This window comes from Trichoderma evansii (genome assembly GCF_050947405.1).
Source record: "Trichoderma evansii strain SZMC 28006 chromosome Unknown GGI43scaffold_31, whole genome shotgun sequence".
NCBI lineage: Eukaryota > Fungi > Ascomycota > Sordariomycetes > Hypocreales > Hypocreaceae > Trichoderma > Trichoderma evansii.
The window spans coordinates 312,510-326,917 of record NW_028145175.1 but is presented as its reverse complement, the minus strand read 5'-3'; the positions used below and the strand labels follow the sequence as shown (position 1 = coordinate 326,917).

General features: G+C 50.3%; 5 protein-coding genes across 5 annotated transcripts; 2 read left to right on the top strand and 3 right to left on the bottom strand.

Moving 5' to 3' along the window:
* Positions 1–17: 17 nt before the first annotated feature.
* On the bottom strand, positions 18–3,598 carry GGI43DRAFT_267901 (DDHD domain-containing protein). The gene is made up of 2 exons (XM_083201045.1): positions 2,103–3,598; positions 18–2,052 (listed from the first exon to the last, which is right to left on the bottom strand). Exons 1-2 carry the CDS (start codon positions 3,296–3,298, stop codon positions 192–194), a joined length of 3,057 nt encoding a protein of 1,018 aa, XP_083055833.1. The 5' UTR covers positions 3,299–3,598; the 3' UTR covers positions 18–191.
* A 167-nt stretch (positions 3,599–3,765) lies between these two features.
* GGI43DRAFT_417712 (uncharacterized protein) lies at positions 3,766–5,770 on the top strand. Its single transcript, XM_083207454.1, has 3 exons — positions 3,766–4,257; positions 4,378–5,246; positions 5,319–5,770. The coding sequence occupies exons 1-3, from the start codon at positions 4,171–4,173 to the stop codon at positions 5,584–5,586; spliced, it is 1,224 nt and encodes a 407-aa protein (XP_083055832.1). The 5' UTR covers positions 3,766–4,170; the 3' UTR covers positions 5,587–5,770.
* On the bottom strand, positions 5,593–6,547 carry GGI43DRAFT_267737 (Yippee/Mis18). The gene is made up of 2 exons (XM_083201043.1): positions 6,302–6,547; positions 5,593–6,169 (listed from the first exon to the last, which is right to left on the bottom strand). The coding sequence occupies exons 1-2, from the start codon at positions 6,398–6,400 to the stop codon at positions 5,936–5,938; spliced, it is 333 nt and encodes a 110-aa protein (XP_083055831.1). The 5' UTR covers positions 6,401–6,547; the 3' UTR covers positions 5,593–5,935.
* Positions 6,548–7,112: 565 nt separating this feature from the next.
* On the bottom strand, positions 7,113–8,577 carry GGI43DRAFT_426125 (U4/U6-U5 snRNP complex subunit PRP3; the record flags this gene model as incomplete). Its single annotated transcript, XM_083208597.1, has 2 exons — positions 7,113–7,717; positions 7,800–8,577. 2 exons carry the CDS (start codon positions 8,575–8,577, stop codon positions 7,113–7,115), a joined length of 1,383 nt encoding a protein of 460 aa, XP_083055830.1.
* A 403-nt stretch (positions 8,578–8,980) lies between these two features.
* Positions 8,981–14,313, top strand: GGI43DRAFT_267682 (DNA-directed RNA polymerase I core subunit RPA190). Its single transcript, XM_083201042.1, has 2 exons — positions 8,981–9,299; positions 9,358–14,313. Exons 1-2 carry the CDS (start codon positions 9,118–9,120, stop codon positions 14,213–14,215), a joined length of 5,040 nt encoding a protein of 1,679 aa, XP_083055829.1. The 5' UTR covers positions 8,981–9,117; the 3' UTR covers positions 14,216–14,313.
* The last annotated feature ends 95 nt before the right edge of the window (positions 14,314–14,408 follow it).

Below are 14,408 nucleotides of genomic sequence, written 5' to 3'. Positions count from 1 at the left end.
TCGTATCTTTACCAGTTGATCTCTAAATCCATAATACTTTTCCATTCTAAACCACTGAAATCCCACAAAATGGTAGAAATAGTTAAAAAGTATACTTCTCAGTAGCACTTAAAGCTTACCACAAACGCAAAGTAATAGAGAGCTAGAGTAGGGGTATAAAAAGACATGTATAACGTGCCAACGTGGTCGATTTATTTCGTGGTAGGTATACGCCTAGAAGCTTTGACAGCTCTCATAGCAGGCAACGTATTTGCCCTGCCGGGTTTCCTGCCAATCTCAATGCACAACATCCGAACAAAGTCCGTATTACTCCAGTAGCTACTATGAGCGCTCAGCATATTCAGATACTGAATCTCCAGCGGGCCGCCACCAGATTTGATAAACCAATCGATCTGGCCGTTATCATTAAGAAGAAAGGCCTTCTTCTCAGCAATTTCCTCTCTGGTAAAGTCATGAACTTCAAGTTCTAGCTGAGAGGGCAGACGAACTGTCGACGGACGGCCATCACCAGTCGTGGATGTGGTAGGATTGCCACCCATACCCATGACAACGTTACGCATGGCATCGCCAACAGATTTCAGAAACGAAGCCGAAGAAGTAGGCACATATGCTTTTTTGAGACTGGCCGCATATCCCGGATCTACCGTTCCATTGAGCAAGTAGGCAATGGGATCCTCCTTGGCAAGAATATTGTAAATATTGTCAACAGCCAAGCATCCAAACATGCCAGTCTCGCCACCGATATTTTCAGCTTTGATCTCGTCTTCATCCATGCCAGGTTTGACGCGTCCACGTCGTGGTGTGAGAGCTCCCCTCTCGAGTAATAAGAAGAATCCAGTGGGACTTCCCATCAGGAAGAGATTTCTTGTATCGAACTCAAAGAATTTAGTTTCTGGCTCTGGCCGTAGTAGATCAAGCGGTGGCAGATCTGTTGGCTGCCGTGACAAGACTTCTACCGCCATGACACTACCGAGAGAATGCGCAACAAGATGGACACGTCCGTTTTCGGCAAACCCGGGGTTGTTTCTACACCAAAGGCGATACACCCGGTTCGCCTCTTTGACTAGAGCTGCAATCATCTTTCCCTTGTGGTGAGACATGTAGAAGGGTATATCAAACATGACATCCGATATCATGCTCCTGATAGCTGGAATAGTGTTAGGCTCAATGTCCTTCAGACCAAAAGCCTGTGCTGCGGCCGAATCATTCGTCTCCATTCCCGTCTGAAGAGAGCCACCATCTTCAAACGATAACCCAATTCTCCAGTTCAGTGGCAACACCATGAGCCTGCTCTGGCTGTTGTCCAGAACCTCCTGCACCGCCGGATTCTGAAACTCGCTGTCAACCACTCGACGGAAGCTATTGATAGCGTGGGTAAAGTGGTAGCTTTCAACCCTCTCAGCTATCTTTTGGCCAATTCCATGAGCTACTAGCACCAAGTCTGTGACTTTACTGCGGTCTTTATCCGCTTCGCATGCAGGGCAGGTTTCCTGTGCACTGCCATCAGAGGTGCCATGAGATGCAGGTTTGGCATGTTGTACCTGCTTCCCACGGTGCATGCGTTCCCAACTCAGTCTATCAAATCCTCGGACCAACGGAATGCCCACAGTCCCTCCTCTCATGATCTTTTGAAGGGGCCGTCTACCGTAATATGCAGATGGCTGTAAGCTCGGCTTCAGTAAAAAGGCATTTGTTTGATCCTTATATAGGACACTGTAGCTAGAGTATGAGCGTTGCTGTGCATACTCAGAAGTCTCGTCATCTATTTGCTGCGGCTCGAGAGGGCCTTCTGTCGCAGCTTCTCCTTGAAAGCAGTGTGCAGCACAAAATGGATGTGTAGAAATAGCAGGTTCTGTCGGTATGGGGGATTTTCGATACTGTCCATCACCCTCGATCGGCCATAGTCGATGAGACACCTTTTCCTCTCCCGAGGCCCCAACTTCAATAGCACATCGTACTTCGTCACGCCAAGTTTCTGCCCAAGGGCGCAGTTCCTGGTATCCAGCTTCCAGCTGATTAGCAACTGCTGGTAAAACCGGTAGCATGGTATCTCTACGAAGCGTGTTAGTAACTCAGAATGAACAGAAGGCCAAGAAACATACTTGTAAAACCATGTGCCTCTTGTTACGATGGCGATGTCATTAACTGGCGACCAGTATATGGGCTTCATTTGTAGCGTATGCAATGATACCTTGTGCAATCTAGCCAGTCCAACTACGACATCCGTATCCTCCTCCTCAGGATCCGGAGTGATGTCCTCTATTCGAGTTAACGGCTCTATTGCTACTTCATCGTTCTCTTCGGAAACTTTATCGTGAATCTGTGGCGGTTCTAAGGTTGGAATATCACTACGTTGCTGTTTTGCTTCTGCGAACTGCTGTGGTTGCTCTCCAGTGTCCAATGCCCTCACAAATGGTCTCCCAGAAATGCCATCATCAGTTGTAGGAACCAGTCCAGAGATTTTAAGCTCTCGAGATAGCCGATTCTGTGCCGTTTGAGCAGCGCGAGCCGCATCAGGCAAGATACGCTCCTGGGGGAAGGCCGATGCTTGTTTGTAAGAGTCACTACGAGGTTTCAAATTCATGTGCTCTCCATAGGATGATGATATAGCACTATCAGAAGGAGAAGCGCGACCAGTAGAGATGCTGGCTTCTCTCTCACGATTCAACAGAGGGTGACGTATGGGAATATTCCGGAGACTACCAGCGACGCTTCTAAGCTCATAATGCTGGTTCATGACGGCAATAATATCCTTTACGACTTCATCGACAGTAAAAAGTTGATTCGTCTTTCTCACTAAGGTACAAAATTGTGTATCAAGGTCTTCTAGGATGTCGGCGGTGAGTTTAGGGCAGCAAGCTGTAAGCAGTATTTCTGGGAGTGCCTCGGTGGCTTGCGTCGTGGAAGTTCGCGTTTGGCGGTTGACCTGGTGGATGCGAATGTGCTTCAAGGCCAGCTCTCGAATGATTTGGTCGCGTCGTTCCATGTCAGACTTGACCGTAGATGGGCCAGGCTCTCGACCGCTTCTGATGGCGTCATGCTGGCTACGGTGACTCTCCGACGCCAGGCCCAGCCAGGCCTGCTGAAGCACATCATTGTCGTCTTGGGAGAAGGGGCGGAGCGGCCCTTTGGATGGTTTCGAGTCTGCGCCGCTGGCGGGAGCGCTGCTCGACAGGGGATCGTCAATGGGGAACAAGGACGTGTAAAAGAACTGAGCCTTGATGCAGGGGACTCCGTCCCCCTTATCCGCGTCCGGCGTGGGACGAAGGCGACAGGCAGCGCCTAGTGTATGCTCCATGAATGCGTGGATGCGAAGATGGTGAACTGGGACATCAAGAGGGAAGTGTGTGGAGGAGTGAGAAAGGCCGGCACTCGCCTGAGATGCTCGTCAGCGGTGCCATGGAGCTTAATTCATGCAAGGCTGCTTGGTGCAGCCTCGAGGCAAGTTGAAGGGGGATGACGATGGCTAGCGCGGCGCAAAGCACATGGGCCAGAGGGAGCTGGTTGAGTGGCCATTATGACGTGGCTGATTATGCAGGTCGCAGCGCAGTGAAGGGGAATAGGCTGCTGTAGTGGGTTGATAGGTAGCTAGGCTGCTGTACCCGTAATAAATAGGGCGGCTTGCAGCGGATAGGGTCGTACGGTAGGCAGCCTTAGGTCATTCACTTGATGTATGTAGATGGCTGGCTGGAGCTGTTGCTGCCTGCACCGTACACCGTACATAACACAATAGCATACGTATACAGATGTATAATAATATTAATATGAGATTTAATATTACCTAATATTTTTTATTTTTTTCAAGATAGTATCTTTCCTGCGGTATTTCTTCGTTGAATCCATCTTGTATTGCTGGTATAGCTCAGCTGCTCAATGGCTTATGTCATCCAGAGTTGCCGCACTAACATCGACACTAAAAAGCTTCCGGGATCTCACCTGCGGCCGGCGCTGCAGCAGTCAAGTGACACCTGGTGCATGATAAGCAGGGGCGCCTTGTGCCAATAATCCGGGGCACAGCACAGCTACGGCTCGCTCGCTCCCTTCTCGTCTCACCATCCATTCTCTTTCTCCTACATCTCAAAGCCTCTTTTTTTCGATTCCAATCCATCCATACGATCTCGAGCCTTGCGCAACAGGATCTTTATCACTCGAGAAACCACGTCAGCCAAGATGGCGGTTTCCCGAGGCACCGTGCCATTTCTCGTGGCCATGATGCTGCTTACTGGCGTTTGCAATACGCTGGTCACCAAGTACCAGGTCAGTGTTGGGAAGCTGGCATGTTGGGGATCATGGGAGAACCCTACCTCAACATGGCCCATCTGTCATTGTTTGCTGGCTCTGTTGTTGCCGTTTTGTATGACCTAACAGACGTTACAGGACAAGCAATGCGTTCGCAACTGCGATGATGAGAATCCCGCCCATCGAATGTACTTCAACCAACCCGTGATTCAGACAGCACAGATGTTTGTGGGCGAGATGGGCTGCTGGCTGGTAGTTGCTCTGACAGCAGGTTATCGTCGCTTCGCATCAAAACGATCCCCCGCAGAGAATGGCTACCAGACCATCGGCTCCAGCCACCCCAATGGCATTGACGATGAGACCCCTGAGGACGAACAGCCATCCGTTCTACGCGGCTATAGAATCTTGCTCCTGGCCCTGCCTGCCATCTGCGATATTTGCGGCACTACCCTGATGAACATTGGCCTGCTTCTTGTTGCGGCGTCGATTTACCAGATGACCCGAGGCGCGCTAGTTTTGTTCGTGGGTCTGTTTAGCGTAGTATTCCTGCGGAGGACGCTGCATCTATTCCAGTGGATCTCATTAGTGGGCGTGGTCCTTGGCGTGGCCATTGTTGGGCTTGCAGGTGCTATTTGGCCCGACGTCAAGGCCAACATCATCTCTAGAGGCCTGTCTGCCATTACAGACTCTCCTGATGGACTATCTGATGTTGCCAAGGCAGTCATTGGTGTTACGCTAATTGCAGGAGCACAAATCTTTACTGCCACCCAATTTGTCTTGGAGGAGTGGATGCTCGAACGCTCCCCCATCGATCCTCTCAAGGTTGTTGGCTGGGAGGGCATCTTTGGTTTCGTCGTCACAGCCGCGGTTATGCTTGTTCTGCACTTGGCCATTGGTCGGACTGAGGCTGGCCGCTATGGCTACTTTGATGCCTCTGAAGGACTCCGTCAAATGTTCCATGACAAGGCGTTGCTCGTCTCCAGTGTGATTATCATGATTAGCATTGGGTAAGTTGAATTGTCTGTTAAACATATTAACGTAAGATACATGGTGTAGCTAACCTTGTTTGTTCTTTCTAGTGGCTTCAACTTCTTCGGATTGTCTGTCACTCGCACTGTCAGTGCAACCTCTCGATCTACCATTGACACTTGCAGGACGCTCTTTATCTGGGTAGTTTCTCTCGGTCTGAGATGGGAGTCGTTCAAGTGGCTACAGATTGTTGGATTTGCGCTGCTGGTATACTCCACATTTTTGTTCAACGGCATCGTTCAGCCACCCTTTGAGTTCTTACGAATTGAAGGAGAAACCGAGGAACTTCTCCCTGAAGAGCCAATCGAACACCAGTAAACTGCTACACGGCGCTTTTGGCGACTTATGCATATGCTGCTCTAGCTAAGATTGATCTTTGTTTGATCTTTTATCTTTGGTCAAGGCTGACGGAATTCTGGCGTATTGGCGGGTGCCTGGCTGGTTTGGGATAATTTTCGTTCGAGACATACAATATTACACATTACTCTGTAGGAATTTGATATGGGAGCGCAAGTAATAATTTATGCTTTTATCTAAATTTACCTTTTGAACCATCACTCCAGCCAAAACAAAATGCTTCTCTTTGAAACTAGCTGCTTAACGCCTAAAAACAAACTATCAAGTTTCAAGTGAATTCACGTACAGTAAAACAAAAGCGCAGACCCGTTTAAGCGACATTACATAGCAGTTCGGCTTCGAGGATGAACTTGCCCTCTTTGTACTTTTCAGAGGTTTCAAAAGCCTTGTCATATTTCCAACCCACCGTTTCTTTGCACTGATGGCAAGCGATATCACGCACAATGTGTCGACCAGTAGTCATATTTCGCTCATTTGGATCGCCGGTGTCGATGTTGACGACTCGATGGAACAGGTACGCTTTGCCATGCTGGCCGCGGAAGTTCTAATAAGGGTTCGCCTCCCAGTTAGCTCTGGGAAAAGAAAAAGAAAAGCATATATTTATATAGATGCATAGCGTAAAGAGAGATGATGCCAAGACGATGAGCAAGTACAAGAAAACTTGGGGGATACGCACCCGAGAGATGATATCCTCGTGGTTAGCTAAGTGAGCCTTGCATGTCTTGCAACCATAGATCTTGTTGCTGGTGAGATATGTATTATAAGCCAGGCCCATCGCTGCTGAGCTCCAAAAGACGCAAGAATTTCTCTCTCTACGAAACGAACCGATTCCCGCACAAACTGGGACGACTAAATTTGCTTGCTGGACTGGCCGCGCGCGGTTCAGGAGAGGATCAGAGGTTGTAGAAGCTGGAAACCGCCTCTCTCAGCACTCGGGCGGCTGGTTTGACGTGTGTGGGGTTAGTTGGAGAACAAGGCAGCGGCGGGTGCCTAGCAGGTGCCTAGCAGGTGGTTCTGAAATGTGGTAGTGAGCAGCATAAGGCACTTTTAGCCTATGCAGCGCTTTTAAAATGCTCCGTCATACGGGCGTCGAAAGTCACAGGATCAGAGGCTGGACGAAGACGGAAGCTTGCGCCCTCCGAGGTTTTGCCTGGGTGGCTGGCCTGGCTGACGTCTGGGTGTATGTCATTCATCACATGTCAACAAGAGCGCTAGCTGTATCTCAGCTCCAGCTCTGAAGAGATGGCACGTGTGTATATTGAGGAATAATAAGTGATATTTCATATACAAGCGTCGACCTGAATCGATCAAATAATATACTTTTTAATTACAGTAAATACCAAATGCACACATGTATATAGGTGGATAATAGAGCACATAGTCCAACACTGAATGGGCGATCGAGTAACCTGGGTATACAGCTTCAGGCCTTGATTTATATTACTTCTAGGATATCATATTGGCACGCGCCATCTCGTCAACGCCCATCATGAGAACCCTTTGGCCAGAGACCAAAAGCTGTCCATCTTGGCGCGGGCCAAGACCTCTCTGGCCTCTGCATCCGTTTCGCAAATCTTGCTGCCCCATTTCTTGAAATTCCTCGCCTTTTGCTCTCCCTCAAATATTAATTTGCACTCGTTCAGAGACATGTCCTTCAAATCTCCGTTGGAGTCCTCAGGTGATAACCACTCTTGTCCTCCTCTATTGTTCCTCTCGGGGTCTCTTGCTTGCACGTTTTCCGTCCACTTGATACGATTCAGCATAAGTTTCTTGTACTTGTTTATACTATACGACCCTCCTTCAACAATCACAAGGCTGAATTTTGGATGCATAACGCATGTCCCCGAAAGTGCCAATTGCTCGGCGTTGCGCCATATCTTGTACCGGTGCTGGCCATTCGCAAGGCTTGTGACTTTGAATACAAGAACGTGAATGCCCTTGCTGGCATCTTTCTGTTGGTTTGCAGCAGTCTTCTCATGCTGTTGATCCTTTGTTAATTTGCGGGTCTCGTTGGCTTCGATGTGCTTCTCGTATCGGTCGGCAATCTCTCGGTTCACTCGTGCCTCGACGGCAGTAGGATCTTTGACAGCAGCTGTGATAGATATAGTCAGTAGACAATTTCCAAAGCCATAAATCGCAAAATTTCAAAAGAATGGGGGCATCGTAAAACATACCATCACCCAACACACGCATGAGATTTCCCTTCTTGACTTTAGGTGGCGGTGCTGGCACCAGTCCAAGTCGAATTTTCGCTTGCATCTCCTTGAGTTCTGCCATTCTCCTTTGTCGCCGTATTTTTGCTTGTTCTTTAGAGGTTAGATACATTGGTTTCGCCGGCGCGCCAAGTCGGTCCTGATAAGGCTCGAGTGCAACTGGATGTTGGATGTATTCGGTCACAATGCTATCGTCGGCGTGGATCTTGAGCTTCGAGGGGTCGTCGACATCGTCATAATTTGAGCCATTCACCAGGCCTTCATCCCACCACTCAAGATTCGGAGGAGCGTCCACGACAAAGTTCTTCTCCACGTCAAGATCTTCGTCAATACCAGCTTTACGAGTCTGCTCCGCGATACGCTTCTTCATGGCCTCCAAGGCCGCCTGCCGGCGCAAAGCATTTCCCTGCTGAATATATTTTCCCTTCTGATTGAACATCAACTGACGAGGCATGCGCTGTCTCCCGCTCGGCTCCTGTGTCGCAGACTTATCATCGAAATACGGGTTCGGCTGATTTCTCTGCTGGCTTCCAAAAGAGTCTGGTGAGCCTCTCTTATCGAATGCGTTGGTCCGAGATGGACTGCCTCGTAATGACTGGGACTGGCCATTTGTATCTGATTTGCCGGCCGGTTTCCAAGACCCCAGATCTTCCAAAGCAGGATGCAGTCCGACATTCAGTCCTCCTTTCGCTTTACTTGTGCCAATGGCGGCTGCGACGCGAGCCTTGAGCGCAGCCATTCTGTCCGCAGCAGACTCTGTTTTCTGTATTCTCGAGGCGCCATCGTGCTGAGGACCAAGGCCTCCTGACTGTGAATGTTGATTCATGGCGACGGGAGCTGCTCCTGCGCGCAGCAGGGCTATCTGTGTATATTGAATTCGAACAAGGACAGCGGCGTTTGTAGCTCTATAGTGCGTTTCTTTATCGTAAATTCATAAATCGTGCTCTGTATGTTAAATCGACAGTAAATGGCCGGGCGAGGCTTTGCGGTCAACGAAATGTGAAACGTGACGCTGCCAAAGGTGGACAGAGATTTGCCGTTAGCAGCATAATTGCTTGTAGCTCTCGCGGTAGAGGAGCTGACACTGCAGTAGTCCTGGAGCCTTGCTGTGGGGATGCCATCCTACCCACCACCCACACTAAAAATTTTGCCTGGTTCCACCGCCAAAAAATTCTAGTGGTACCGGCGTCTCTCACCAATTGACTGTGTAAAAGATTGGCATGGCTTCAGCAAGCTCGCCAGGATCAGCCCGTTGCTCAGCCAAGATCCTGAATTCACCATGAATATTGCGCAGCCCGTCGCCTCAGAGGTGGAGAGCGTGGAGTTTACCTTCCTCTCCGCCAAAGAGATCCAAGCCATCTCGGTGAAGCGCATCGAGAATGAAAGCACGTTTGATAACCTTCTGAATCCTGTGCCTGGAGGTCTGTATGACCCGGCGTTGGGATCATGGGGCGATGCACCGTAAGTAAAATCTTTTTTTCTGTTTGTGCCGTAGTCAAAGCTTCTAATTGCTTGCTAGATGTGCTACTTGCAACCTGAATCAGTCCAATTGCCCGGGACATCCAGGCCATATCCAACTCCCAGTCCCCGTCTACCACCCAGTGTTCCTGGACCAGGCCTATCGACTACTCCGTGCAACTTGCGTCTACTGCAAGGGCTTCCGTCTACCTCCTAAGGACCTGCATAAATACACCTGCCAATTGCGCCTGCTTCACCATGGCCTTATCCGTGAAGCCCACATGGTAGCTACTATTGGAGAGAACGAGCTAGCTGTGGAAATCCAGGAAGCGTTGGGAGAGGGACCCAGCGAGGCCGAGGAGGAGGAATCCAGCATCGACAGCGTTACCCGACAAAGAGAAAAATATGTCCGCAAATGTCTTCAGGGCATCAAGCTGAAGAGGGGCGACGCCAAGCGAGGCAAGCATGAAGGCGCTTACGAAATGCGCCGTGAAATCATCAAGGATTTCCTTGCCGAGATTATCAAGAAGAGGACATGCTCCAGCTGTGGTGGTATTTCCCCGACGTACCGAAAGGACCGATTTGTCAAAATTTTCGAAAAGGCCCTCTCCTCAAAAGAAAAGGCAAAGATGGCACAGAAAGCCCTTAAATTCGGTGATGCGATGACCCGAGTCCACAATCGTGCATCATCGAAGAAATCCAAGGGTGGCAAAAACGGTACCGTTCAGATCAATGGCTCAGAAGTTTCGCCTCCTCCCGAAAGCCAAGATATCGAAATGGGAGACGCGGATGACGACGATGATGCCGGTGCTGGAGAGGATTCGCAAAGATATATCAGCTCAATGGAGGTCAAGGCACGACTAGAGGAGCTATTCAACAAGGAGCAAGATTTGCTCTCGCTCGTTTACAACGCCAAGCCTCCTACACAGAGCTCATCAAGAGTCACTCCTGATATGTTCTTTATCAAAGTTATCCTGGTGCCACCGAACCGTTTCCGACCAGAAGCCAGAACTGGAGACTCACAAATCTCTGAAGCTCAGCAAAATGGACTTTACAAAAACATCCTCGCCTGCTGCTCAAGGATTGCTCACGTTTACAAGGCTCTTGAAGAGAAAAGGTCAGACATTACAAACATGCACCAAGCTTGGACAGAACTTCAAGACGCAGTAAACTCATTGATCGACAAAAACAAGAATCCTGTGCAAGGAGCAGCTGGTGCGCGAAACGAGGAAGGAATCAAGCAGCTACTTGAGAAGAAGGAGGGTCTCTTCCGAAAGAACATGATGGGAAAGCGAGTCAACTACGCAGCCAGAAGTGTTATTTCACCAGATCCCAACATTGAAACCAACGAAATCGGTGTTCCTCCGGTATTTGCAAAGAAGCTGACCTATCCCGAGCCCGTGACGAGCCACAACTTCAAGGACATGCAGCAAGCTGTCATCAATGGTGTGGACAAGTGGCCGGGAGCTTTCGCTATTGAAAATGAAAACGGCCAGATTGTTAACCTTCGCAACAAGTCGGTGGACGACCGTATTTCTCTTGCCAACCAGCTCTTGGCGCCCACGAACAGCAGCGCAGCTCGCATGAAGAACAAGAAGGTCCACCGCCATCTAACCAACGGTGACGTTGTCCTGATGAACCGTCAGCCCACACTACACAAGCCGTCCATCATGGGACACCGAGTCCGCGTTCTACCGGGTGAAAAGACAATTCGAATGCATTACGCCAACTGTAACACCTACAATGCCGATTTCGACGGTGATGAAATGAACATGCATTTCCCACAGAACGAGGTGGCCCGTGTAGAAGCATTGCAAATTGCCGACACCGACCACCAGTACTTGTCAGGCACTGCAGGAAAGCCACTGAGAGGTCTGATTCAAGATCACATTTCAGTTTCCGTCTCACTTTGCAGTCGAGACACTTTCTTCACCCGCAGCGACTACCAGCAGCTGGTATACAGCGCCCTTCGTCCAGAGAGCGGCCATATCCTGGGAGAGCGACTCCAGCTTGCACCACCTGCCGTCATCAAGCCGGTGCCAAGATGGACAGGAAAGCAGGTCATTAGCACAATTCTGGCAAACATCAGGCCACCCAACTGCGGAGGACTGACCATGAGTGAAAACACTCAACTCAAGGCGGAGCAATGGGGCAAAAACTCGGAGGAAGGAGTTGTGCTTATCCAAGACGGTGAATTCATAACGGGTATTCTCGACAAGTCTCAGATCGGACCCAGCTCAAGCGGTTTGATCCACGCCGTACATGAGATATACGGACCGTCCGTTGCCGGTAAACTGCTCAGTAGCTTGGGTCGTCTGCTCACCAGATACCTCAGCATGAGAGCCTTTTCATGTGGAATGGACGATTTGAGGCTGACGGCGGAGGGAGAGGCGGCACGACGACGGGAGCTTGTTGCGGCCGACCATCTAGGACTCGGCATTGCCGCCAACTACGTCTCTCTAGAGAAGCAGGAAGATCCGCTGAATCCGCTCCTGCTAGAGCGTCTTGAGGAGGTTATGCGCGATGAACGCAAACAGGAGGGCCTCGATCTCTTGATGAACCAGGGAACAAAGGACATTACAGATGCCGTACAGAAGGCGCTGATTCCCAACGGTCTCGAGAAGAGCTTCCCCAAAAACCAGATGCAGGCCATGACTACTTCCGGTGCTAAGGGATCTCGTGTCAACGCTTCCCTCATTTCCTGCAACCTGGGACAGCAGGTCTTGGAAGGTAGACGTGTACCGCTAATGGTTAGCGGAAAGTCGCTTCCTTGCTTCCGACCATTTGAGACGAACATTAGAGCTGGTGGTTACATTGTGAACCGATTCTTGACTGGTATCCGACCACAGGAGTACTACTTCCATCACATGGCAGGACGTGAGGGTTTGATTGACACAGCTGTCAAGACATCTCGTTCAGGTTATCTACAGCGTTGTATTATCAAGGGAATGGAAGGCCTTACAGTCTCTTACGACACATCAGTAAGAGATGCGGACGGCTCACTAATCCAGTTCCTGTACGGTGAAGATGGATTGGACATTACAAAGCAAAACTACCTGAAGGACTTCAAGTTTATCTTGCAGAACGTGACTTCGGAGGCGGCACAGCTCAAGTACGATCCTAAAGTAGGCGAGCGCCTTGGTGCCAACCGCCAGGCATTCCAGAAATACATGAAGAGCGCCGTGAAGCACGCCAAGGCCAATGACCCGAATGGAAAAGACCCTCTGACAGCCAGCTTCGATCCCGCTACCAATGCATTTGCCACTTCAGAAACATTCTACGAGGCCATGACGGAATATCTGAAAGAAAACCCCGATGGGCTTGTGCGGGAAAAGAATAGCCAAGACAAGGCCGTCTCTAATCTTAACCAGGTGACGCTGAACAAGAAGAATGCGGAGATGCTTTTCGCCATGAAGTATCTGCGGTCGTTGGTTGAGCCTGGAGAAGCCGTCGGCATTGTTGCCGGTCAGTCTATTGGTGAGCCGTCTACACAGATGACACTAAATACTTTCCATTTGGCTGGTCACTCAGCCAAGAACGTGACTCTGGGTATCCCCCGTCTGAGAGAAATCTTAATGACTGCCAGTAAGACGATTTCCACGCCAGCAATGACACTATACCCCATTGCCGAGCTATCAGAACAGGATATCGAGGTCTTTTCCAAGTCTATCAGTGTGCTGCGCCTGAGCCAAGTGCTGGACGGTGTCGTGGTTGAGGAAATGGTGGGCAAGGGCAAGGTCCGCGGCCTTGCCAAGATCTACAAGATCAATCTCAAGTTCTTCCCAGCATCAGAATACTCTGCCACCTACGCAGTCAGTGTCTCGGATATCATGGGCACGGTGGAGAAGAAGCTTCTGCGCAACATCCTGGCAATCATGAAGAGGGAGGTCAAGAAGCGTCAGACACAGACAACCACGGGAACTCCCGAAATTGGTGTCAAGGTGGGAACTGTCGAGACAGCCCGAGCTGAAGGAGCGGCAGAGCGTGGTGCGGATGACGACGACGACGATGACGACGACGACGATAACGACGCTGCCGGAGCGAAGCGACGTGCCAACCGAGGCCAGGCCGTCTCCTATGGACCCAATGACGACGACGATGACGCTATCCAGAAGGACATGTCAAGAGGAGCAGAGGATGACTCAGATGACGAAGCTGCAGACAACGGCGCTGGCTCAAATGCTGTGGATAAGGAGCAAGGCGATGAGGACAGCGACGAGGACGGCACATTATGGTCATCGAGAGCGCGAAAGGAGCGCGTACTTAAGAATTACGTGGAGGCTACGGACTTCCAGTGCGACGACAAGCGCGGCGAGTGGTGCAATGTGACGCTCGAGTTTGACGTCAACATTCCCAAGGTCCTTATGCTCAACATTGTCGAGGACGCAGTCCGCCAGACGGTGGTGCAGCAAGTGGCTGGCATTGAATCGTGCTTGGTGGCTCAGGAGAAGGGCAAGACGGCCATCAACACCACAGGAGTCAACCTCCGAGCGATGCACCGATACAGCGACTTTATCGACCCGCACCGAATCCAGACCAACGACATTGCTGCCGTGCTGGAAGTCTATGGTGTGGAGGCTTGCCGCAGCAACATTGTGCAGGAGCTGTCTGGAGTCTTTGGAGGTCACGGTATCAAGGTCGATAACCGCCACTTGAACCTGATTGCCGACCACATGACGAGAAACGGCGACTTCACAGCCTTTAGCCGCATGGGCCTGAGAGGCAACGTGAGCCCCTTTACCAAGATGAGTTTCGAGACTACGCTCGGATTCCTCAAGGATGCGCTGATGGACGGTGACTGGGACGACCTGACGACACCAAGTAGTCGCCTGGTGATGGGCAAGCTGGGACGAGTAGGCACCGGTGGCTTCGACGTGCTCACGCAGCTGCCGACTTATTATGTCAACTCGTTAGCATAGATGGGAGAGGAGACGTGTGTGTATACAAATGGAAGGCGACGCGTGCGCATATGAGGTATTGTACTTAATTTACTGCTATTTAGTTAGACTAGGCTATCAAAAATAAAAAGGGCTACGCAGAGATGTTAACAATAATTGAGGATTTCATTGCATGGTGATGCCAAGTGGTTAGAACACAGCTGCCTATACACGT